The sequence below is a fragment of the Cavia porcellus genome, unplaced genomic scaffold (genome assembly GCF_034190915.1).
Source record: "Cavia porcellus strain 051 isolate PalLab524CR breed Dunkin Hartley unplaced genomic scaffold, mCavPor4.1 scaffold_4, whole genome shotgun sequence".
Taxonomy (NCBI): Eukaryota; Metazoa; Chordata; class Mammalia; order Rodentia; family Caviidae; genus Cavia; species Cavia porcellus.
The window spans coordinates 64,573,373-64,600,160 of NW_026947487.1; the positions used below are offsets into that span (position 1 = coordinate 64,573,373).

At 39.5% G+C, this 26,788-nt stretch overlaps 1 protein-coding gene across 2 annotated transcripts; it reads right to left on the reverse strand.

Annotated features, from left to right (window-relative positions):
* Bmp3 (bone morphogenetic protein 3) lies at positions 1–26,781 on the reverse strand. 2 transcript variants are annotated; one of them, XM_003477672.5, is made up of 3 exons: positions 25,970–26,777; positions 10,428–11,338; positions 1–3,891 (listed from the first exon to the last, which is right to left on the reverse strand). In XM_003477672.5, exons 1-3 carry the CDS (start codon positions 26,289–26,291, stop codon positions 3,700–3,702), a joined length of 1,425 nt encoding a protein of 474 aa, XP_003477720.1. In that variant the 5' UTR covers positions 26,292–26,777; the 3' UTR covers positions 1–3,699. The 2 variants fall into 2 exon arrangements, with proteins under 2 accessions (XP_003477720.1, XP_063103276.1); XM_063247206.1 differs by lacking the exon at positions 1–3,891 and having other exon boundaries at positions 3,901–11,338; positions 25,970–26,781.
* Positions 26,782–26,788: the final 7 nt, after the last annotated feature.

Below are 26,788 nucleotides of genomic sequence, written 5' to 3' on the forward strand. Positions count from 1 at the left end.
TTGAATTACATGATTTTTATTTCCGTACCATATAATGAAAAACTTCATTACTGGAGGAAAGTGACACAAGTTCAGCAAAGCTTAACACATCAGTAGTGAGGCGTCCACCACAGTTTCACTGTGATACACTCTTTCAAAGGATTTGACTCCAGAACCAAGTTTCACTTTGCATCTAGGAACTACAGTAAAAAAAAGTGTTTTTATTACTAAGAATGAAATTTATTACAGGAAGGCAGCAGTTATTAAATAAATTAAAAGCATCTTTAAAGTTTTTCCATATACATATATAATATATATATATTTATCATTGCCATTCACTGTACAAGCATTAAATTCTCAGCTAAAACATTTACAGAAATTAGTGTGGAAAGTTGAAGAGAAGTCTTGGTTTTTAGAAAAATGGGACCATTTTATCAATTATAAACTACATTAAAGTACAATTCTCAGAAGAAAAACTATACAGAATCGGACTTATCCAATATCTTTTATAACTGCTTATTTAATCTTAAACATCAGATATGTATAGCTATTTTCAATTCAACAAGAAATCACCATTCAGACATTAAAATCACCATCCAGACATCAGTTTATTTTAGCAGAAAAAAGTAAAAGCAGGAAGCCTAAGTTGAATAGTGTAATTACACAAAAGAATTTTGTAAGTCAGACTGATGATAGCATTACTCAGGTATGATCGCCCATGAAAGTACTGACTGGGCAATAAGAGCTTCAGACAGAAATGCAAGCATATAAAACCTTATCGTAATAAATGACGATCTTTTAATAGATAGGTAAGTGAATATAAAAAATAGCCTGGAATACTGCAGTCCTGAGAGCTGAGGAATCCAGTTTTCCAGTTTAAGTTCTACAACTTTGAATCTTGTAAATTATAATTATTTACATTGATTATAACAAAGTGTTCTTAAAATACTGTATTGACATTAGCAGTTTCTTGAGATGCATAGAACAGGCACTGAAGAAAGAATCTCTTCTTAAGTAATGTGTGGGGTGTGTGTGTATGTGTGTATGTGTGTGTGTGTGTGTGTGTGTGTGTGTGTGTGTGTGTGTGTATTCCACATTAAGCAATAGCTAGAGGAGTGTTTGGAAGTGACAGACTTGTATGGTTTAGAAAATTGCATTTATAAATGTTGTATCTCTTCTCACCTTTTGCTAATTTAGTATCAAGAAATTAAAAAAAGACTATGCATGAATGATATGGAAACTATTACCTAACAAATTGAGTAACAGGCATGGATTTAATTTTCTATTTTAATTACATGTCTATTAATTAAATTGTCATTTCATTTCTTTCAACCTTCACTACTGAAAAGTAGTCTTTCTGTATTCATTGGAATCAAAAATTTTTCCATTTAAACCACTATATGTCCTCAATTCATGAGAGGTTTAAAAAATCACCCAGAAAATACTGGTGAAGTCTATTTCCATTGCACAAGCAAATTTATCATACCAAGTGCTAGTAAAAATAAATGTGATTTAGTTGGTATTTGGAAATTTTTATTATTTAGAGGATATTTTTGCCGCTGTATGATTTAATCTGTAATAAGTAGTCACCAATTCATATTAAGAAAAGTAATAGACATTTATTTGCATACAAAAGGCTGAGACATGATACTAAGAACTCTCAGACCTATGTTGAGGAAAAATTAAATTAAGAATTTATCCAGATCTACCAAGAAACAAGAAATAGTCTTTGTTAAAAGAGTATGACTAGGATATGGTACAGTAGCCACACTGGCCTTTTTCTGTCTTTTAAATTTGCCTCTCAGATTGTGAGAAAATGTATTACAATTAATTCCATCCTTCATCTCAGTTTGAATCTTTAACCTTACACTAGCAGAATAAAAAATGAACTGGAGGAAAATAAGTAACTTAGGTACCGGAGCTTAACTCACTTTTGAGACTTGTAGGTCTCACTCAGCATTAACACACCCGCACACCAATGTTTTTGTAATTCAAAAGTGGCGAAGACTCTCTTTTCATGGCAGGTTTCCAATAAAATACCAGTTAGACCACAGAGAATGCCACACTCATTCACCAACATTAAAGTGTAGGACACACCTGCATTTGGCTTATGAACAAAGAGACTTGCAGAGTTTTATAGCTAACACTTGTAACTTCAAGGAAGATGTGTATGAAATAGGTTGTAATAAAACCTAACGTTTCCGTGTCTAACAGGCTGTCCAGCTCAAGTGGTCAGCCTCTTCATTTCACCAGGGAGGACACTTAGAGCACAGTTAATGCAGTGCCTTTCACAAAATAGATGCTCACCAAAAAGGTGACTGACATACCACAGAGAGCTACGTGCAGAGAGGGAACAATGCCCCATTGCTTCTAATTCTGGTCTCATAATGGGCTTAGGTATTTCTAATAGTCAAGTTAGATTGAATGAAAATGAGGACTAACCACATATTCACCATTAGCAACAACGCAAAGCCTGGAATCACTTCTGTTTCTCAAGTAAATACAGTGAGTGAAAGATTTCTGAAACTAATTATGACAAATGGAAACGGGGAGAGAAGCACCCAAGTTAGAAGCACCCAAGTTAGTGTCTATATTCAACCCCCTTTCCTCGTGGAAAATTTTTAGTGAGTTTCGCTGACGTGTAGACTTCAGGATGGAGGCAAGTACTTGGACCTACATGATGAATGATATTCAATGCATGGCTGTGATTAGAACGGCCTCCCACATGTATTCCATCAGTTATTCAGTCTCAACATCTCAAGCTCTTAGGAAATAAAAGCGTATCAGGAAGAAAAAACTTAGTGGCTTCACGGATGACTTTTGAATTTGATTTAGAGAACAAATACAAATATTTGTGAAAAATATACAGGAAAGGAAGTAAGTACACTTGATTTTCAAAAAGTGAGCTGTGGATTCCCTTTCCTGGGCTGCAGTGAAATGAAAACAACTGTATTTGCTGTGAAGTGGCTGGGTTCAGTGGTGGCTCCACGTATGCTCTTGGACGTTCCCATCATTTTTGGTAATTCATTGATACTTACTAGAACATTAAATTTAAAAAAAGAACCCTATGTAGATGGAGTTATAGGAGTGTGTTAAGTAATTTCTACAGGGGGCACAGGCCCTGACATGTGAAAACACGCTCTCTCTCTCTCTCTCTCTCTCTCTCTCTCTCTCTCTCTCTCGACATATTCTCACTCAATTTACACAGTGTTTTATGGAAAAAGAGTAACAAGGATGAACAGGGCTTAGAACATTGAAGATAATTAAACATCAAATCAACTGGGTTATTTAGCACTTGCTGAGTTGCTTAGGAATCGAATGCAATAATCCTACTTAAAATATGAAATTACTATTTCCCATTGTCCCTAGATGAGCAGAGATAAATGATAAGCTATTGCTGTTTTTCCAATAGATTTTTAAGGCCTACTACAAAAATAAATCAGTGTGTTCTCCAAGAGTTCTAAAACGATTTGCTAGTTCTTTTTGTACGATTAAAAAAGAAAAAAAAGTGTCCATATTTACGAAAATCTTGCATTTAGTTACATTCAAAAACTAATACAGTCCAGTTCTGCTTGCTGGAAATCATCATGCTATTTTTGTTTTCTCTTTTGACTATTAAAAAATCTTTTGGAACACAATGCATTGGCAGTGCAAAATAAAAAAGGTCCATAAAAACAAACTAATGATTGAATTGAGCTTCCAAGTGAGTTCTTTGCTAGGTTATCTGCAGGCGCAGGACTCCACTGTCATGTTTGGGTAGACTTTGAGCACGACATTCTTATTTTCATCGAAAAATAAGATGCTGAGTGAGGACATCCTCTCTGGCACACAGCAAGGCTCTGGAATCCCGGGGATGACCCCCACCGCTCTCACTATGCTCTGGATGGTTGCGTGATTGGATGGCTTCAAAGACTAGAAAAATAAACAGGAGGTCACATAAGTTAGGTGAAAGTGCTTGCATACTGCTCTCTCCTTATCATCACACAAAATGCTTATATCACTATCTTCTCCTGACAATTTAGCAACACCCTGGAATCTCCCCAACTGCACACCCAGCCTAACTTCCCATGGGGCCCTTCACAAATGACTCTCATTTACGAAGCACTGGCTTTCTCCCAGGCCTTTTATGGATAGTTCCTCTAATTCTAAAACGAAGCCACCACTTCTTACAAAGACTCAAAAAGCTTAAAAGACCCATGTGAATTCACACAGGCTGTGATAGAGTGAAAATCTGAACGGTTCCTTTAGCTGATGTTACACAGTATCCAACCATGGGGCCAGCATATTCTAGATGTTTTCAATAATAGGATAGCAACAACTATAAAATAATTTGTTCTCGACGTTATACTGATTATAACAAGAGCCCTATTTAACGAAGATACATTACTGTCAGGATTATAGAGATATTTGTGGTTATATTATTAAAATAAAACTAATCAGGATAAAGGACCTTTATCTATTTATTTCACACTTGCCAAGATGATCAGTTGGATGATCACTATGTTAATCATTCAACATTCAGAAATGCCAACCTGGGTTAGAAAGATCACAACAGTGACCACTGGGGGTCACTGTTGCTTCGCAAGTTTAAATACTTGCTAGCACTGAGTTCTAAGTGTAAGCTGTGTCCTCTGGGAAGGAACTGGGGCGGGAGTCTAAGGTTATCCCACGGATGTCAGAAGTTTGACCAAAGAAACCTGGGATAAATCCCTTCGCTGCGAGAATTCCAAATGAGACCGTTAACATCCATATGAAACGTTGTGGTTCTATTTAGAAAGTCCCACATTTCTCTGTTGTACCTAAAAACAAAGGATTTGCAAGTCCAGAATACTAGGAATTACCCCTATGGTCAGAAGAACTCCAGAAGTACTGGATTTTTCAACATCGGTTGTCCCCAGTTTCTCTTCGCTGAGGGAAGCTACTCTACTTTTGTTTTAAAACACATTTAGCCACAGGTATCTGGGGCTATAGGTGTAACTCATAGGTCTAGCATGTATGAGGCCCTGGGTCTCATCCTGTACAACAAAAACAAAACAAAACAAAAAACCCCCAAAACAATAGACTTCAAACAGAACTTTGTAAGTTTCCAGAGATCAAGTCAGGATAAGAGTTAAATCCAAACCCCAAAGATTTAGGACATAAATTTCAAACTCCCCAACTGCAGCATTAGAAAGTACAATAAAGGTTAAGGGAACATGCAAGCCAAGGGAGAGGAAAACAAACCAAAAAGGTTCTTATTGGTAGAGTGGAAAAACCTGATTTGTCTCACCTCATTTTTTAATTTCATTGAAAAAAATTATCCAGACATTAGGTTTCAATTTGATTGCGAATAGTTGTAAATAATTTTGAAAATTAGTCTTAGTAACCAGCAACTGACTTTACTTCTTCCTAGAAACTTTACATATTAAAAGAAGAGTTAACGTTCAGTTAATCAGCTTTAATTCAGACAACTTTACTTTGTGTCCCTTGTGTCATCAATATTTGTGTATTTTACATAAACTGCACTGTGTCACACATGTCAACAGCCACTGCTTGTTATTTCATCAGTATTGGTAATGTCCTACATAAACAAACAAAACCCAAAACACCATCCACTTTTTTTTATTGACTTCAAAGTTTTTCTGAAGACTCAATTATCCAGCTTGTCAGAAACCCCGAGAGTTCCTTAAACCAGCATTTTCTGACACTATTTTGTTAATGTGTGCTGACCTCTGATATTTTAATTTCATGCAAAGTAGGTCTGCGTAATTAGATGAGTCCTTTAGCAATAAAGACTGCTGTACTTTGCTGTTCCTCGGTGCCTAGAACGGTGCAGGCTCTAGAGAAACATTGAGAATAGATGAAATACTTCTAAGAAGCAGCTTGCCCTCCTTTGTACCTATTTCTATGGAAATAATTTCCATCAATAGGAATAAAATGTCTGCTCAAACAGTGCAGCGTAGATACGGAAAATATTCACGGGTGTTTCCTAGGAAAATTCCTGTCCTTAGTTCCAACTCAGACATGATGGACTCAGAAGCTGAGCACAGCAGTAGTTCTAGTGGGTTTATCAGAGTGCGGGTGTGAGCCCTAGATTTGGGGTTGGTGTTTCTTATCAGGAACCTCTCAGATTGCTAGGGAGTGCCCCTTTTTCCTCAGTATGAAATCCTCTGGTCAAGCTGCGTTACCAGAAATAATTATGTCGTGCATAGATGACCCATGCTGTAATTTGCTGGTGTGAAGCATATTGCCAGTGCATGATTTTTATTTGTTTTTGAACTCAGATCATGTTTCCTATGATTTTCTTTACTAAGCTTAAGAAATATAACAATAATCTTTCCCTTGCCAATCTCTCTTTTTAAAGATGGTAAAATATACCCAGGTAACTTTTGCTTAAGTAACTGAGTACATCAAGATGTAATGTTTTTAGTGTTCGCCTTCATGTTCAAAGACTAGAACTGGAAAATTCAGGAAATTCATTCAGTATGTACCATTTTGAACTCTTTAAATATGCATTTCTTTATATGGGATGCTTGGCTCAGTTATTTACTGCCTTATTCTAGTATCTTTGCAATTCCTAGCTTTTGCACAATTTCGAGCAAAAGTAACTTCATGCCTTTAATCCTTGTTGGTTCCTTGGTTTTCTTTCAGCAACAGTGGCTCAATTGTTTTCATTTGAAATGTCTATTTTCCATCTCTGCTAAGGTGGTAAGGAAGGCAAAGGCATAGAACTTGGCTTTAGTTTTATGGGTAATTTTCATCTCACAGCAAAATTCCAAGAGTCTCTCTCTGGGACAATAGATTGGCTGTGAAGCCTAAAAATCAGACAAATTCAAACTGCCGTGTCTGTGAATGAAATCTGCAGTGGTTAGGCCTGCACCTGCCAAGCTGTGTGCGATGTCCTCGCGTTGAATTTGATTACAAATGCATTAGCAGGGGAGAGGATGTCATCAGCCAAGCGCCTTCATTCCTGACCCCAGCCAGGAGGTTTTGCTCCACACTCTCCAGTCCAGCCCACATGGGTGTGATGGCCCAGAAACTATCTAATTGGAATCAGTGAAAGGGCAAAGCCTGGAATTTGGGAAAGGGAGAGCACAGCTGTTCTGCATTACAGAGCAGGTTGTCGACTTTTGCAGACGAACAGCCCCACCATATAGAGCAAGCTTTCTGGCAGTCAGGAGGCCAAAAAAGAGGAGGGCCAGCAGAGGAGTCTGGCCCGGGAGAGTTGTTCTCTGGGGTGAAATGTATATCTAAAGTAGGAAAGTGCTTTGGCGTTTCAGTTATTGCATGTGTCCTCCTGCTCTGATCAGAGACATTCACTTGCCTGATGGTCGGACTAGAATTTTATTTCTATAGTTCTCTCTCCTGCCATGTCGGAGACTGTGCTGAAAGCCGAGATGCTCTGTAATTGGGCTTTCCTTTTTCCTTATGATTCCTATCCTTCTGGTTCTGGGACCGCTTGAAAGACACAAGGCTTAGAAAGCTTTAAAATTTGAGCAGACCCACATAAGGTGATGAGAGAGTGGGGACTCTGTAATGGCCAAACTTCCACTCTCAACTTGGCAAAAGGAAATTTCAGGCCCCAAGACAAAGCTCCACATGCATGCGTGTTGTGCCTTCCCAGAGCTCTGGTGCCGTTCCAAGTTTGGACAGCTATCATCCTGAGTCCAGCTGCTGCAGTGGATGCACTGTGGAGCCCACCACTTTCCAAAGGGACCACACTGGAGTTGCTCACAGGCTGCTGAACCCACAGGGAGAGTTCTACTCTCAGCTTTGTGATGCTGGAAAATGGTATTTACAGAAACACTGAAAAAACTGTTTTGGTCTTGTCACTTTTTTTTTGTCCCCTTATACCTCATAGTATTTCTTCAGCCCCCTACATTTAAATTCTATTTTCCTCAGTCTCTACATGGCCATGAGTAATAATCAATAGTAAATATTTTTTGAATATGTACTTACTGCAAGGTGTTCTACTATCTCAATTTGTCATTCTTTTTATTAGGTAAGTACTTTTATTTTTACTGTTTACTATTTTACCCATCTCAGGAAAAGGAAACCTATCCAAGGAATCATAGCTGGTAAGGATAGAATCAAAAGTTAGACTAAAAGACTTTGACTCTCAGTGTGATTTGTGAACCCACAACACCCATATCACTTGTTAGATATGCAGAACCCTAGGTTCTGCTCCCATATCCACTGAATCAGAATGTACATATTAACAACACCCCAGTTTGTAGGTGAATTAAGGCTTAAGCCTGCTGTGATGAAGTATGTCTACTTAATTATTCTGTAGCAACAACATAGTTCTTTCCTTAAATTTAACTGCTAGTTTTAATTTAGCCGTCATTGTTTTCTTTGATTGCCTGACTGATCAATTAATTGATTGATTGTAGTATAGGGATTAAATCCAGGACCCTCAAAGTGAGTTGTGTCATAAGACCTTTTAATTTTTTTTTGTTTTGATTTTTAGTTTTGGGACAAGGACTTGCTAATTACTAAGTTGGTCAGGGTGGGTTCAAACCTACAATCTTTTTTCCTCAGCACTCACAGAGTGCTAGAATTATAAGTGTGAGCTATGGCACTGGGCTAAATTAATATTAATTAATTAGGGACCCGGAATTGACTTCAGGAGCTTGCACTTGCCACGTGGCCCTTATGCCATGGAGCTATAAATGATCATCCTCATCACTGAGAAATATAGCAAGGTCATTCTGAAATGATATCTTGTTTGTGAAAAGTAAGACCAGGCAAAACCAAGAGAAGACAAGGGTGCCAATGGGGGAGGGGTTAAAAATGAGCCAGTTCTCTTAAGTTGGGAGATAAGCAGTGAAACAACAGACATTCTCCATGTTAGTAAGGCTCTGTGGAGCCTGAAAGAATCAGAAGGGAAGAGAAAAACTTCTTCCCGGGGTACCCAGAAGAGCTGACGGAGGCTTCTGAACAACCCAAATTCTACCTGAAATCTTGGAGTAAAAAATAGATTTTAAAATTTCATTCTTGGTTCTGAATGTCACGAGGCAAGCCATGCTATAAAATAAAGATCCATCTCTACCTGTTACATTTGCCATTTCTCTTGTGTGTACATTTTTAGATGTCATCCCATTTGAATGAATCTTGTTTGATCAATGAAATGTCATTTATGAATCTTCAGATGAGAACAGACTTTATATGATTGTACATATATCACTTTGTGTTTACAAGGCATGAAATCATCAGAAATCCTTGGAAACAACAAGGTCTTAGAAAAATGTAAAGCCTGCATTTTCAGAATCATTCCAGTGAAAAAAGGGGATTTCAGTGAAGTTTGTGGCCCCAAGGCTGACTCTCATGCAGTCCAACAAATCATCATAGATAGGACCAGCACATAAAAATGCTTCTATAAAGGCCTCTAAGCAGAAAATGGTCACATCTAAGGCAAAGGATCTTTTTTTCCCCACTATAATACAGTAACAAAATTAACTCAAGTTTTGCAAAGAAAAGGTATAGTCTTTCTCCGAATTCAGTTCCTTTAGTCATTTTTCATTGTATGACTGAGATTCCAACTGTTTCAAGTGGAGAACAGAAATACAGCCATAAGCATAACTGAAGGCTGGAGAATACCCCCTACATTTTACTCTAGATTATGCTCTAAGTTCAAAGAAAACTGTCACTTGGATTTGCTGTGCAAGATGGAAGTGAGAGCTGGAAAGACTTCTGAAAATATCTTTGTCAGGACACAGAACACTGATAATATAAAATACAGTCTTCATTGGTCTTGGAAGAAATAAGTAACTTTTGATAGGCTACAATGGGCCTTGGAAGAAGTCGACAGAATCATCATAATCCATTTTGCTTTCTTTTTTGATATTTAGGAGGGAAGCAAATGAAATAAGCATCTGATGGATTTCATGAAGCAGATTTACCTAACCAAACCCTGATCCTCAGCTCTATGGGGACAACTCATCTCACAAGAAACTACCTATTAAAAAAATGTCCTGTGGAAGACCATCAACCCAATTAGTACTTCCCTACATCCACACCATTCACTCATTTCATGAATACTCCTCAAGATCAGCCTTCTGTCACTTGGGATTTGCTTAATGTGGACAGGTAGAGATTCACATATTCCCACATCACTCAGTGCACACCATGTTTGGAAGCAAAGAAAATGTATATTTTACACATCCTTTTTTCAAATTGTTTATACCAATACTGACCTTATAATACTTTAATAACCATGAGAGAAAAATCAAACATAACCATATTACCTATTATACTTTAATGTAGCACATCAGGGCCCAGATGGATTTTGTGAATGAAAACATGCATTCTCTCATTCTCTCTCTCTCTGTGTCTGCCTGTCTGTCTGTCTGTCTGTCTGTCTCTCTCTCTCTCTCTCTCTCTCTCTCTCTCTCTCTGTCTCTCTGATTCGCTTTAGCCTCTTTGTATTCTGTAGAAATAGTAAGTAAAGGGCAAAAAACAGTGGCTACCTTTGGCATGGGAAACTGGCATGCTCCGGAGCAATAATATGCATCAAAAGACTTGGGGGAGATAATCCATTCACTCCAGCCAATGTCTGCAAAATCCACTTTAAGGTATCTCCTGGCACAATTCCGAGGTTCAATCCACTGCTTTCTTCTTGCCTTCTTTAGGGTTTGCTCATCAAACTGGAGAGTCTGGCTCTTCTGGTGAGGTCCTTTCCTCTGTTTCTTTTTGTTCCTGCTTTTTTCAGTGGGCTGTGTCTGAAGAGTCTTATAAGGCTTTCTTTCATCCCATACCCCATCCTCTTTATACTGATACTCTGCACCAGGGAGCTCGTTGTTTTGCAGAGGCAACAAAATCCCTGTAGAGCGCTTCTTCCTCCGTTCCATGGTCAGGGCAGCTCTGATGTGGCTGTCCAGTTTGGGCACAGCTCTGTTAGGGAAATTCCGGTGTCCCTGGAAGCTTGATACCACACTTTCTGGCTCAGAGATGGCAGCATCATTGGCATACACCAAGATATAAGGCTCCTGAAAAGGTAACATCCTCTTTGATACCTGGCATGCTTTGGATGTTATGTTGAATCCTATGAGGAATGCATCATTTTCCTTGGCTTTCCTCAAAAGCTGAGTGATGTCTTTAGAGAGCCAGGATCCTACATCCTGATGAGGTCCAGCTGCATCAACTGACAGACGACCCAGGAGATGACTTTGGTTTGGGTTGGAACTGAGGATCCATGCAGAGAGATCAATACGAATGTGTTTCCGCTGCTCATGAGGAGCGCATCCTTGGGACAGTGGACAACTCAGGCTGACATTTACTAGCTCTTCAATATTGAAATACAGTGAAGCAGACAAAATGTTTTCAGACTTGGTTAGAGAAGTCATATTAAAAATATGTAGTCCTTTGCTGTTGAGTGTTCCTAGAAAGTAAACAAAAGGAGTAAATGAAAGTAAATGGAACCCCTATTTCATACAGATTAAAAAATTAGGGGCTGGGGATTTAGCTCAGCGGCATAAGTGCCTGCCTTGAAAGCAGGCAGTCGTGAGTTCGATCCCTGGTACCAATAAAAACGAAAAAGCAAAAAAAATAAAAAAATAAAAAAAAAATTAAAAAAAATTGGCCCCCAATAAAACAGGGTTCCAAATATAAGAGCTAAAACCATAAACTTCTTAGAAGAAAATACAAGGATAATATCTTCATGATCTTGCATTTGTCAACAGATTCATAGATATGAAACAATAGTGAAAATAATAAGAAAGATACATCAACAAAACATAAAGTTATATTTTTATAATTCATCCAAAGTAAAAACAGTTGTATGTCAAAAGACATTATGTAGAAAATGAAAGACAACTTACAGAGTGTCAGAAAATATTTGCTAATCATTATCCCTGATAAACCTCATATCTAGAATACAGCACGTGAATAACATACAGAGAAAGAAACCAATAAAATATGGTCAAAGGATTTGAGCAGACACAGCTCCAAAGAAGAGACACAAATGGCCTAGATGTACAAGAACAGGTCCTCAGAATCAGTCATGGGGGCAATCTAAATAAAAGCCACAACACTGTATTACTGGGTACACACTAGTAAGGGTATAACAAACAAACCAAAAACCCCAAACACAAGACGTTAGTGAGTGTGTGGAGGCCCTGGAACACTCATCTTGCTGGTGAGAAGGTGAGAAGGTGAGAAGGTAAGATGGTTTGGCTGCTGCACCAAAGTTTGGTTGTTTCCCAAATAGTTAAGAATAGAATTTTCCTATGATCGAGCAGTCTTACTCCCTTGAATATATGTCCCCACATCTGAAAACAGGTACTCTGAAAAGTATTTGTTAACGAGTATTTCCAGTTAGTACTATTTACAATAGGCAAGGGGTCAGGGCAGCTCAAATGACTATCAACAGATGAAAAAAGCAAACTGTGATATATTTACAAAATAGGCTATTATTGTGGTGAAAATGAATTAACATGTTACAATGTCAATGCACATAAAAAATATGCTAAGTGAAAGACCCCAGGTGTAAAGAGTCTAGGTTTGATTGTATTTACATGGACAGTTAAATCCATAGGGACAGATGCCGCTCAGTGGCCACCAGGTACTAGAACAGAGAAAGTCCTTCATGGTTTGGAATGTTGGCTAGACCTAGATAGACTTGGGAATTGAACCACACTGTGAAGATAGTAATTCCCGGTGTTTTTGCTTTGTTTCTTAGGAGAGTTTATCTCATGTTATATAAATGTTACCTTAATTTTAAAAAGTACAAGAAAAAAAAATAATTCAACCCTTTGTTTGGAGGGTTCTTGATAAAACAGAAAGAAAGACAGAGAGAGAGAGAGAGAGAGAGAGAGAGAGAGAGAGAGAGAGAGAGAGAGAGAATAAACAGGAATAATTTTAAAAGCCAGAAAACACAGACCATGATTAAGGCAAAGTTTTCATTAACTTGTTTTTTTCTTTTTGTTACTGAAGCATCATAAATGCATGACATTTAGAACAAAATAGTACACTTAGTGAGGGTAGGGGTGGGGCAACTCAGAAGTCTGGAGACTATGAAGGTCTAGTCCTATAAACTTGCCAAATTATTGTAAAAGTCTTTAATATAAGGCATATAGAATTAGACTTACCTTGATTTAATCTTAGCTTAGCACTTGTAAGTGGGATTGTGGGCAAACTGATTTTCTTATTCATAAACTGAAGATAATATCTACCACTCCTATCTTCAAAATCAAGTGAGATATACGGAAAGAAGTTTGTGAAGGACTTAGTTTTTCATAAATATAAATTGTTATTGTGATTAGTGTCAAAATATTCTGTTGTGTAGTTTGAGGTTTGACATTGTGTGAATTTAAAAGTTAAATTTGTAAGCCACGTGTGATGGAATCCCAGCACTCTGAATGCCCTGGTCACAAACTCAAGGTCAAGCCCAGCCTGGACAAGTTAGTGACAATTTAGTGAGATCCTGTGTTCAAAAACAGGAGTGGAGGATGGGTGGGGTCGGGTAGGGGGGCTGGCAAGGTTGCTCAGTGCAAAGGCCCTGGGTATAATCCTTAATATGGAAAACCACTGAAGTTGTTTAATTGTAATTCTCAGTTCTTCAAATCCAGAAATAAGAGGCAATAACAGCGGTATGCGGATCAGTAAGGGCACAAGCTGGCTCCTTCTCTTAAGGTGATCTACAGAGTTACTTGTCAGGCTGAGGCAAGAACTCTATCTAGGATCGCTGGTCCAGGGATGGGTCAGCTGCGCCAAAGCCCTCCCCCTCCACGCACTTGTTCCACAGACATATTTGTTTCCAAAACATACACGCAATCGTGAAATTATGCTCCTGATCAAAAACATGTTTCGGAAAAAACAAAACATTTTTACGAAGACATAGAAACTTAAAATGAGTTCACTTAGTCCCCAAGCACAGGAGAAGTGCAATGGGAAACATATTTTGCTCATTTTTAACATTGTGCGAAGCAAAAGGAGGAAACTGCCATTTGTGCACATTTGTATAAGCCATGACACCAGGGTAATATTTTACAGGCCTTTCTAACAAAGCCATGGCATCAGGGTTGTTTCAGACTCTGGTCTTAATTCATCCCAGTCACCACAACAGATCCTTTTACCCGAACTTCGTGCAGCAGATGGAAGTTCAAAATGGCAGGAAGAAAAGTCACTCTGCTCTATGCATGTGGCATGGAATGGTTGTCACACAGACTGACTGCCAGGGAATAAATGGATGCTGAGGATGGGGGCACCAAAGTCTCACCCAGGAAACAAATCCTGCCCCTTTCCTCCTGGGAGTGCTTCAAAGTGACTGCCTCTCCAAACACGTCCCCCCTTACCTGTGACTTACGTTAGCCGGCACCCTGTGTCTACTGTTCATCATGTTCTCATAAAAAGTCTCAGAATCAGTCACACTGCATTTCTTCATGATTCTTATTTTAGTTCTACACATTAGCTGGAAGTCAAAGGCTTGTGAACCAGTCGCAGGTCCACTGTGCCTAACGGTGGTCCTCAGACAAATAACTGAAACATTGTGGCTCCTGGGCTACTCCTATGTAAAAGGAGCCCAGTAGTGCCAGCTGAACAGCTACTGTAAGGACCAAATGCATGCAAATGAAGCTCACACCATAAGCAGATGATTTATTGATGTTGATTAACTTAGAACTGCCCTGTCCAGTGTGATGGTGACCAGTTGGTGATGTTCCACTCAAGATACACTGAAGTAGAAAACATACACTAAAGCTCAAAGACTTGGTACAAAAAATGTAAAGTATGTTAATACATTTAGTATTGCATATACATAGAAATGATTTTACATGGGGTTATACATGGTAGTATTAAAGTCATAGGGCCAAAAGGAAAAATTAAAAGGCATTTTTAATGCTGTAAAAAAATTAGGATCTCCTTCAACAGGAATTTGCAGAACAAACAGTAAATTGGACAAGAATCTCTTCCTGAAATGCAACTTTATGGTACACTGCAGATAAAGATAATGCTGTTGATTACTTTTCCATTTGCCCTCCAGCAAAGGCAGAGACCCAAGCAAAAGAAATGTATTGGCAAATACAAATGAAGACTTGCGAGGTGCTAGATCCTAGGCTAGGTCACAGGTTGCACAAATGGCTATTCGTCTTCACTCTGTCATGGGGGAAAGGGATTCAGGAAGAGTGTACATGTATTTATGCCATGATGGTAAAATTAGCTCTCAAAGGTGTTAATGATGTTGGAGTAAAAGAAGAAGCAATTAACTTTCCCCAGAGAAGGAACAGAAGGCCTTACAAAAGAGTGACCTTTGAACCAGACGATAAAGATGAAAGGAGGGAAGAGAAGGAACCCATCATAGCAGAAAGTAATGCTATGTACCTGGAAGCTTTTGCATTAGAATTACTGGCAAGGTTCTAAATAGAAACTATAAAAACATTTCAAATTAAACCAGTTATTCAAAGTCCCAGGGAAGCAGTCATTCATAGTGTCTAACCACACATGCTATATTGCATGTGGCACTTGATGTCTTACTGTTGCTACTTACAGCCAGGCTTGGAAACATATTCTGCCTGTCTCTTCTAGATCCTTGCTCTCTCCCACTTTTCTTTTTCTTTCTTTCTTCCTTTCTTTTCTTTCTTTCTTTCTTTCTTTCTTTCTTCCTTTCTTTCTACAATAAGCTTGAAGTCTCTATCTTTTCACAAAGTATTCCTTGACTTCCTAAGCTCATACTTTGTTTTCATCTTGTTTGATCTTATAGAAGCTATTTTCTCCATTCAAAAGCAAACCAATGAATATTCACTGGGCATTAAAATGGACAAAAATAGTATGAAGAGGCCTGCATGGAGGTGAGCAAATGAGCATAAAGCAATAATTAAGAACAAGACAAATGCCGCCCTGCATGCAGAAATATATAATAATGCCTGTTCAAACACCTTTATGCCTTTTCATTTTGTAGATTTTATAATAATTTTACTTTTCAAATGAGTATCTTGCCATCCCTCACAGGCATTTCACATGAGGTCTCTTTTCCCCAGACTTTTCTATGCACGCAGATATCAAAGTCTAAGTATTGGTGAATGAAAAATGCCTTAATTAACGTTCACTTTTTCTATTTTCCTAAACTAGTCATATACTTATCTATTTGCGATTATAAAGCCGGAAACCTGTGGCATAATTTCTGATTTTTAAAAATTTAACATAGTAATATTTAAAAGTGGACTTTACCAGATTATAAAATATAGCTTATGTACTTTTAAGCTGTGGATTGTCTTTGGAAGGAAATGCTAACTGTGTACCACACTAGTTTAATCTATCTAGAGCACCATGCCAAATTTTTGTTATCATTTTAACTAGTCTGTTAACACAGAAAAGAGCAATGAGGAAAATAAATAAGATGTGGAGGAGCCTTAAAGTTTCATCTTTTAAGTTTGAGTTGAATAAATAAGAATATATTCCTCAAAGGAAGGAAAATAAAAGTTTGGTAAGGACATGAGAATAATTTTCAAATACTTGAGGGGTTTTACTTTTCAGTGTCAAAGGGGTCTGAAGGTGAATGGTAGAAGGGGGACTGAATCCAGGCCCTACGAGCCATGAAATTCTGACTGATTTAAGCACACCCAGCTCTGGGCCTGTGAAAACTGACCACAAGTCAGGTGAAAGGGCCTTTCTTTAAGACAGGATAGGGTGTAAAAAGCCGAGCTACAGAACCTCTCAGCTCCTTTGCAAGTAACTGCAATGGGCTCTGCTCACAGCTCTTCCCCAAGCATTGTTCATGAGAAGCTGTAACTACCAACAGGTGGAGCCACACTCTCAATATTGGCCGGCACTGGAGTAAGCCCCATTTTCCTGGCTGGTATTACAGCTGCTGCACTGTAGTTAGGGTTGGCCACTGGCATTAAAATTATATTCTGCATTGTCTGAGTTACAATATGCGGGAACTGAAAGGGGCTTGGAGGTCGGATAACTTTCTGAATGAGCCACACTCTCTTACCCGCTTGATGGGTTGCACTGCCTGTTGTTTGACTCTCTGGGACGCCTTTGCCTACCATCTGCCTCCTTGATTTTATTATTATTATTATTTATTTTTTGTAAAGAATTTTAACCTGGGGACTTTATACTAATCTACATCCTAAGTCTTTTTAATTTTGAGACATTAAAGTAACTAAATTGCCTGTGTTGGGCTTGAATTTGTGATCCTCCTGCCTCAGGCTCCAAGGATGCTAGGATTACAGGTATGTAGCACCACATCTGCTTCAGATTTGCTTTTTAAAGCAAAACCAAGGTACTTTTTTCAGAGACAAAGTTCTTCCCAATCCCTCAGTTAGGACTCTACCTCTATCAGTATTTCATTAGAGAGTCACTCTTTCTTCAGACCGTAATCATCTTAAAGACGAGGCCCTGTTTTATATTAGACACTCCAGTTACAAACACACAGTATGACCCTTAATACTCAGTGAGTGCTTCTTTTAAGAGTAAACAAATCAGTTGGGTGTGGTGGTGCACACCTGTAATCTCAATAGTCGGGAGGCTGAGACAGAAGGATCATTGTGAATTTGAGGCCAGCCTGGGCTATAAAGTGAGCTCAAGGCCAGGCTGAACTGTATAGTGAAACCCTGTCTCGGAAAAAATAAAAACACTGAGAGTTTAGCTCAGCAGCACAAGGGCCTGTTGGGCAAGTGCAAGATTGTGATTTCAATCTCTGGTACAAAAAAAAAAAAAAAAAAAAAAAAAGAATGAATAAGTCAAATTCACACTACTCACTGCAGACATGCAAAAAAGAAGGACCACTGAAGTTAATTAGCAATTGTTTTTGGAAAGGAACCCAGATCATCTATCACCTATGTAGATAAAGAATTTGATAGTTAAATAAAGATAGAAGGTTTATTTTCATTTATATATGAAAACAAAGCGCCTTCATCAAATGAAGGAAAGGACTCAGCTTGGAGGACAGAGCTCTGATTCCGGGCCTGGGGACCAGCCATGCGAGGACACTCTGTGCTCCTTCAAGAGCGGATGCGGGTGTGTGTGTGTGTGTGTTGTGTGTGTGTGTGTGTTTCACCTCTGTGCTGGCCCACACAGTACACTTTCAAAAGCAGTTAAAACATACAATGGAAAGCCTTCTACATAAAGCATGACTTTAAAGCAAATAGACCAAATGAAATCTTGATGATTAGTTAAATCCCCAGGAAGCAGGGAATGCATTTCAGTAATACAGAAAATATGTTATTGAGAAGAGTCTCCACCCCCACATATTTCTCCAAACACGGTTCCGCTGCTGGGACTGCCAGGGTGCCCAGGACAGAGTCACATCCATTGCGGTCACTGGCTGGATCCTGGCTGCACATTACTAGTCATGAGTTCAGTCCTCTAGGCGGCCATCCACTTGCAGGCAAAAGACGATGGAACAGTCATAGAATTTTGCTTTTCTTGCCTAATTCGGGTCAAATGACTGTTTTATGGGCTCTCAAAACAACCATTGTCTATGTCCAAAGTCAAACATGGCCAACGATGATATAATGTATGTTTTTCTAGAACAGCAAAATGTTCATTAATCAGTTTATCTGAGTGCAGCCTCCGCCCAAGGCATTCCTAGACTGTGAGCTCTCGGAGGAGGGCAGACGCACCTCCTATAAATCTTTGTACACCTAGTGCTTTGCACAGTCTGGGCACTCACATGCCATAAACGGTTTGTTCCATTTGTTGAATGAACAACTGTGCAAATGAATCTGATTCAAAGGTGTTTCTTACTTAAAACCCAAGTTTAAAAAACTAAACTTTCAAGCAGGTTCAAGTTCCTCAAATTGACCAAAGCTTTTTTGTGTTTCCTTCTGTCCATGAGAAGAGTTATTAGAACAGTTCAGTCTGAGGTAGTACAACATCACTGCTTGATGTGTAAGTAATAATATGCCTCCTGAGAAATCCTTCCAAGACTATTTTCGATGGGTATTTTGTTTGTGCTATAGCTTTTCTTCTCTTTTCAAATTCAGCTTGCCTGAAGTGTTTGCTGAGTGCAAACTATGTAGAAAACAGTGTCAGGCTTTCAAAATAACAGAATAAAATCAGATGGACTCCTTTCTCTCTGAAGAAGACTTGTTTTGAAGCCCCTGAGCATATCATTCTTTTTCTAGCAGATCTATTTAGGGTCACAAACTCTGAAGCTATGAAAGAAAGGTAAGAGGTCTGGACCAGCTTACCTCCATGTCTACTCCAAGGCAAAAACTGTCCTAGAAAGTAATACTACTTCCTAAGCAAAAGAAGCTTACCATTTTGAAATCTAATAAATCCTTTGTCCATAGAAAGGGCCCTGAAAAGCACCAGGTGCAAGAGGAAGAAGATGCTAATCAATCCTGAATTTCTGGTGCTGGGATCATATAAAATACCCACAATGTGAGGGATACACGCTTATAACAGTGCTTTCCAGACATAGAGATCACTTAGATGTCTTGTCAAAACAGAGATTTTTGAGTTTCACTTCTGGAGTTTGGTTTAAAATGTCGATATTGGCTGGAGAATTCCTAACAATTTGTAGGTGATGCAGATGCTGCTAGTCCAGGGACCGTACTATGAGGCTAACTGTAAGGCATTTCTATTAAAGAAGTACAAATCTGCTCCACTCAGTTACCAGGCAGAGTAACTTGCTGGATATAGGAATGAAACATCATTGATTGTTTTGCATGATGGTCACCACCTCTTAATGTTTATGCAGTCACTGGCTGTTCTGTGTTCTATAAAAAGTGCATATTGTCAACATTTGAGATATGTTTAAGGTTCTGTGGGAGCTAAAGGGAGACAATTTCTCAAAATATTAAGTATACTTCACCTATGTAGGTTTTCTAAACTTGTGCACTTTCTTCGAGTTTATATTCACATTTTAATCAATTTTTCACCATCTTTCTGTGAGACAGACACAGTAGGCATGAGTCAACCCATTTAATGGCTGAATAACTGCAAATAGCCATATTAAACTATTTAACTAATTAACAATTCAGCGAAGATTGAATTTTAAATCTTCCGATTTTTAGCTTTAGGCAGTCAAAAAATAAATGTTCTAGAGATCTTTTCTACTTGAACACCATTTACCTTAATCTATGACTAAGTGCAGCAATTATACTCAATTCAGTCTTTAGATTAATTTCATGCAATTAAATCAAAAGGTTCTTTGAAGGAAAAGTAAATAAGGGCACATTGGATCTCTGTTGCTTTAACTATAAGATAAGAGGGCTGGATAAAGACCCTTGACTTTTTAAATCTTTGGATGTAATTATTATATGGAAGGAATATCTGATGGTATCTTTCTCAGTAAAGTAAAAAAAGCCAACTGAAGTTGGTAATATAATGGGATCATTTTTTCCCAACATTTTTATTTTTAGTATTCTCAAGTGAAATCAGGACAGTGTGTTTATGTAGCTTCTGCTATGATGGGAAGAGGGATCTTCAAGGAAGGTACATTCTGAAAGGAGCCAATAAACACAGCAAGACCATTTCACTCTATTATCTACATGCTGATGTTTTAAATAAATAAAAACAAATTCTTGCTTTAAAAATATCATTCCTAAAAAACTTTTGCCCCCAAAAAGCTTATATACTGTTTACTATTGCTTACTATACCAATATACCCAGATCAACTACTAGTCAAATGTGACTACACTAGCAGTTTTATTGACTGCAAAAAATATTCAATACATGAGGACACTCTGGTTATGTTCTCAACATTTGTCACACCAATGGAGGTATTATCCTGCTATTTTTTGAGTCATTTGATTAACAATAGGTTAGCATTTCCATTTAAGAATTCTATTTTCATGGATTTGTAATATAATAAAAAAGTCATTCAACTGAAACTTGATATAGGAAAGTTCCAGCTGAGACTATTTGCAATGCCAAATTTCTTTCCACTATTAGCATCAAAATAAAATTATCAAGATCTGGTTATTGGAATATGCAAATTTAACAAGTGGAAATGACATAAAAATTTGGGGAGAAAAGTTAGGTCTGAAACTGCAGTGTAAAAATCCTATCCAGCCGATAGAAAATACATGTCAAGTTGTTCAATGATTTTCTTGAGGCTTTGTAACAGATATGATTTGTACTGTATTATTAAATACAACAAATACTGGGGATTATGTTAGGGATTTGATTGCTATCTTGAACAAATGTGTCTTTTGTGAAATATTAATGGGAATAAAACATTAGCAAAGCAGTATATATGCTCTCCAGAGCATTTTTCCAAAACTAAAGAAGTTTTCTTTTAAAGCATGACACTGTGAAACAAGAGATATCAATTATATAGACCAAAACAATGAAGAGTAATTTAAAATGGGGGACATAAAGTTCAATGACAGAGGCTCTAAAATTATATTCAGAGAATTTTAGAATAGAAAAGCAGAAGATGGTGCAACACCCACTGGATCCAAGTACAAAAAAAAGAATAACATCAATGAACATCGTGAGATAAGTGGGAGGTGAGAGCTGTTCTTACCCAATTGTGGTAACCACTGAACTTTGCCTGTCTTTTTTTCTTGCTGGACTAGTAAGGCTCCAAACTTTACTAGTATTTTCCCAACTAGACATCTTAGAATCACAATTCTCTAAAATGCTCTCTCCAGGAGAAACTGTGGCTACTTTAAGGGGGCTCATTAACATTTAAAGGCCCTGATAGGTACCTCAGCAAAGAATACTTATCACTTCCAACTTACTTGGCCATGAACTCATTTTATTTATACCTTTAACATCTTCCAGAGATCTCTTTTTGTGAAACTATCTCTAGAAAATTAGATTAGGTCACTAGAAATAATAGGTTTTGAGTTAAACTGTACATGTTTGAAAAATTATCAAGCAACATGGTCTCCATTTCTGTTTCCACTGATGACACGGGATGGACTTGTTTTATTCAATGCTTCCTCCAAGTACAGAATTCTATAATTTAGAATTACAGGGAGGCAGATTTGATGTTCATGTCCCTATATAATTTTTAAGTACCCAATCAAATGAAATCCCACTGCTGTGGTAAAATGTATGTATTAAGTTTTTTCTTTGTTATTGCATCTTTTTATTGTATATCATTTGAAACTGTAATTTTAAATTTTTGTTAATATACATTTGCAGCACATAATTTTTGCATTATGTGTGTGTGGCAAAAGTTGGTACTGATTCCTATTTTCAATTCTTTTTTCTCTCCTCCTTCCATCTCCTGATCCTCTTCCCACTTAAAAAAATCTTTCTGCTTCCTACCATCCATCCTTCACTTTGTTTTTTTAAAAATATATACTCTGAGTTTCTCACAAAAGAGAAATAAGCAATATTTAAGCATATGTGTCTATTTCATTTCACTTAACATCATAGTCTCAAGATGCATCTATTCTCCTATAAACATTATCTTTCTTTATAGAAGAGGAGTTCTCCATTGTAGATAAATACCATGTTTTCTATTTTTTTAATGTACAAATATCAGTGAATTATCTGTGTGGGTCAATTGTCTACTTAGGGTTTTTCTCTGGCCACTTCATCTTTTTGAGTGTGTCTAGCTACACTATAAAGCTAAATCTGTATTACTTTTACATAATTGGTTCTTTCTCCCTTCCATTTACCATGGATAATCAAGAATCCATGGTATTATGGATCTTTAAATGCCAGAGACTGTAAAGCTGTCTTTCCTATTACAGTAAAATCTTCATTAAAGGCTATCATGTATTCAAAGTAGTGTGTAATTCAAAGCAGCTGTGCTCCGTTCTTCTTGTGCAGATGTACAATTGTCCTTTAAATAAAAACATCAGATAATCCAAGTACACTTTAGTTTCAACTGCCAGAACTTTCAAGGTAACTATGATTTAATAAAGTCACCACAGTCTGTGACTATGAAGCCCATCAGAAGCAGTGCTTTCCCTACTGGTCCCTCTATGTGACAGGAACAGTTCCTGTTGTAGTGAAGATCATATGGTCCTTAGCTATACCCTGTATGTCAAAACCTTGTATTTTCGAGTTGCACTTCAGAAACACATCAGAATCATAATGGTTTATTTTTGAAGTTTTTTTGTCCATTTTAAGAAAAATCTCCCCTCTTCACTGAAGGAAAATATTCATTTGTGGGTCTTCATTAATTCAGTATCGTTCTCTTTTACTGATGAAATACGTGTGCTTATAAAAGGTCACACATACTAAACTATAATATTTTTGTAGCTGTGCAGCATAAATATTAATGGTTCTTTAGAGAGAACATAGGTGTTTTAATTGCTTTTATGAAGAAGTTACATTTAGGGTTAAGAAAAATAAGATTAAGTGACTATAGGAATAATGAGATTGCAATGAATGTGTATTATCCATCTTGAAGGATCAAGACAGAAGAAATCTCCATCTAAAAACTCTTTTTATCCCATAGTAGCCAAGGACAAACTTAAATCAAGATTAAAAAGAGCAAGTTTCATGTCTTTCTGTCTTCCCTCAAGACGGTGTGTTTTAATCAGGCTGAACTTCTCTGCTGTCAGTAATTCTATCTTTATGTAAATTCTTACACATCACAAAAAAGCTTATAAGCACTCCAAACTTACGGTTTGGCACACTAGCTGCCTTGAGTTGAGGGAGGAGAAAAGGGGTTAGCAGAAAGTGTATTTAGGATAGATGCCACCCACCATCAAGTAATGGTTTAAGTAGAAAGTAATCAGAGGGAGACCACAGCAGCTAAATTTCAACCAAAGATATTTTAGGTTTAGAACAATAAATAATTTTAATCAGGTATGTTCCAAAGATCAAATAGGTCTCTATAGAAGGCTATAACTCAGCTCAAATAAGCACTCAGGAAGTCTGCCGGGTCAGCAGCTGCTCTGTATATACAGTATACTGTCCCAACACCAAATCTGTAATGTCTTTGGTACAGAGAGGTCCCATAGCCTATGAAACTTAAACAGCTGGAACTGGAAAACATGTCTAATTTATTAATGCAGACAGCATCCTTCACCTACACCAGAACACAGGTTACAAGGTGAAAGGGCATTGTGGAAACGCCAATATGGATAAAGTAAGAGGGACATTCACATGAAAATCTTAGCACCTTCCTGTGGTCCTGCCTTATCCCAGCCAAAACTGCTTTATAATAAAGTCTTTTCAGTGGGTTGGTAACTAAACACTCTTGGAAGGAGTCCAACATGAACCACCTCTACAGGAGTCTCCAACAAGGTAACATGATACTTCAGCTTCCACAAAAACTCATGTCTACATTTGATGAATAAGTCATTAAGACAAGCTCTAGGATGCTAAAGGGATTACTTTCCTTATCAGGGCACACAGCCTTGTGTATATGCTTCATTCTGCAATTCATCATTTTGAGCAAATGTCTGGATTCTGTATCAGAGTTTATCATTTGATGATATAAGATGACAGTGAAGCTGATAAGAGACACCGAATTTATAACGCACAGAATTGGTAGAAGCCACAAAGTATATGATGCCTGAGTTATTCACATCCTGATCCATGGCTCCTCAGCCTAAGACAAAAAGCTGTACAATATGGGTGAATAAAAGAAACTCGAATTCCAATCCAGTCCTGATGATTCATAGTCAAAATAAAACTTTGTTGGTACAAAAATTACTGTTCATCTCTTGGGTGCCTCAGCCATTCTCTAGGAACACAACCAAGAAAGTGACCAACAAGGCAAGGGTGACCTGAGTATCTACCTGCATGATTGCCACCTGCCTTGTGTACCCCATGCCTTTCAGTCCTTGTTTCCCGCCCACACCCACAGAGCTCCTTCCCTGAACCCCCAACCCCCCAACCCCCCAGCACTAAGTACACAGATGGCTCCCTGGTGTGGCTGGCTGGCTGTGAAAGCCTGAGATGCTGTGCATCAGACAGAGCAGGTTTCCTTTCCTTAGTGGCAGCCACCTCCCAGGTCAGGCTCCTGTTTCTAAGAAGAAAGTGCAATCTGGTTCAGCTCAGACTTTAGCGATAGCCTTCTCCACTAAAAAGCATAATTCACATTTATTGTAAATGTCAGCACGCTTATGAGCTCTAGAACATATTTACAGTGTTAACCTCAGGCTTCCTTCCCTTGATGGATGTTTGAGTTTTCCTTTTTTTCTAGTTCTACATACCAAAGTTTTGGGAAATTTCTGGGATTCTGACAACACTGAGAAAATTTTTGCCTATTTCTCAACGGTTCACTGAAGACAGGCTTGGAAGTCACGCTGCCCTTTATAATGAGGTTTGTGAAAGAAACGCCCGGTGCATCGGTGCATCCTCAAAACATTGAGAGTCAGTGTCCACGAAATTTTTCCCTCAAGCTGTTAGCACAAGGGAGGGAAGCTGTTAGCATAGATTATTCGCTTCACCACAGGGGTGAGAAGAAGCCTTGTGAAATCCTGAATTTCAGCAGCAGTGATCTGTGTTAAAAAATGGGATGAGCAGATAGATTTTCATCAGGTAGATTCGTAGAGGTGTTTATGATCCAAGGCTACTCCTTCCCCCAATCCTCAACTCCTCCTCCAGGTGGATGGTACAACGCTTATTTGCCCAGATGGCTTTTAAATAATCTAAACACTCAAGCACCTGGTTTCATTTGGGTGTTTGCCACTAAGGGTGTCCCAAGTGAAAAGTGTGAAATGTAGTTACACTGAGCGCGCGGGTGGGAGATCTGGAGAAGAGACTGGCTACAAGGCGCTCGCAGGGCAGGGGGAGTTCAAGTGTGCCTTTTTCTCTGAGGCCCTGTGTTGGCATCAAATGGCATGGGCTTCTGAGTAGCGCTATAAAGCGCTACTGTACAGATTTCCGCGGCCCATTTAGAAATCAGCGGCTTAAGGTCCCTTGGAGGTGCCGCGGATCCGCAGGAGTCCGCCGAATACCGGGTCTCGCCCCCTCCATCTGCAACCTCCCCAGCTCCTGCTCCGCTCTCTTCTCTCCACTTCTCCCTCTTTTTCTTGAGTCTCTAAAACTGGTCTCGCCCGGATCTCGGTTGGGGAACTGCAATGCGGGGTGTGGCCGCACAGGCTAGAGGACCTGGGAGCTGAGGGTTGACTTGGAGGCCTGGACTCCCTGGGGGAGCGCGGCCGCGCACGGAGCCACGGGTGTCACCTCGCGAACTCACCTGCTGCTCCCGCCCGAAAGCTCCGGACCGTGTTGCCTTCGCGCGCGGGCTGGGGGCGCCGGTGCCGCGAGCCCCGCTCTCTGGAGCCTGGCGTTCGCGGCGCGGGGACTCCGCCGCCGCCGCTGTACCTGTCATAGAGCCGCAGCATGTGCTCCGACACCTGGTCGTGCGGCGGCAGCTCGGGGCTCACGCCACCTGCCGGGCGCTCTCCGGATGCGGCTCCGTGGAGCTCGGGGAGCCGCCGTTCCGGGGTCTCGCACCGCGCCAGGCTCACGCAGAAGCAGCCGAGCCAAAGCCCAAGCAGCCTGCGCGCCCCAGCCATGGTGAGCTCCGGCACCGCGGGACACTGAGCGCAAGGGGCCGGCGGCGGAGCCCGGGGTCCCGCTCCACCCCGCAGGTGGGCGGGCGGGCTCCTCCGGGACAACACCGAGGGGCCGCTGCTGGTTGCGGGGTGTGCAGTCGGGGCTCTCCGGGAGCCGTGTCCCCGCTCTTCCCGCTTTAGCTGCGGGGCACACGCCGCCGAAGCTGCGCGGTGCGTGCCGGAGCCCGGTGCGCCCGGCGGGCCGAAGTAGCTCTCCCGCTCGCCTTCACTGGAACCACGGAGGCGGCGCGGCCCTGGGAGTGCTGAGTGCGGGTGTGGGGTGCGAGAGGGAGAACAGATAGACAGACAGCCCACCCGAACAGTCCTCCAGCTCAGGCTGCCTGGTCCGCTGCAGATCGCGTCCTCCCGCCTCGCAGGCAGCTGGGACCTGGCTGAAGCCCGGAGCACAGCCGGGAGCGAAGTAAGCGCGAACCAGCAGGGGGAGGGAGAGGAGAGGA

Bases quoted from the DNA above. Each gene is read 5' to 3' on its own strand.
- Bmp3 (XM_063247206.1), bottom strand. From the start codon at position 26,291: ATGGCTGGGGCGCGCAGGCTGCTTGGGCTTTGGCTCGGCTGCTTCTGC. The intron at 11,339-25,969 runs GTGAGTTCGCGA...TTTACTTTCTAG, and splicing joins CTTTCGGGCGGGAGCAGCAG to GAACACTCAACAGCAAAGGA.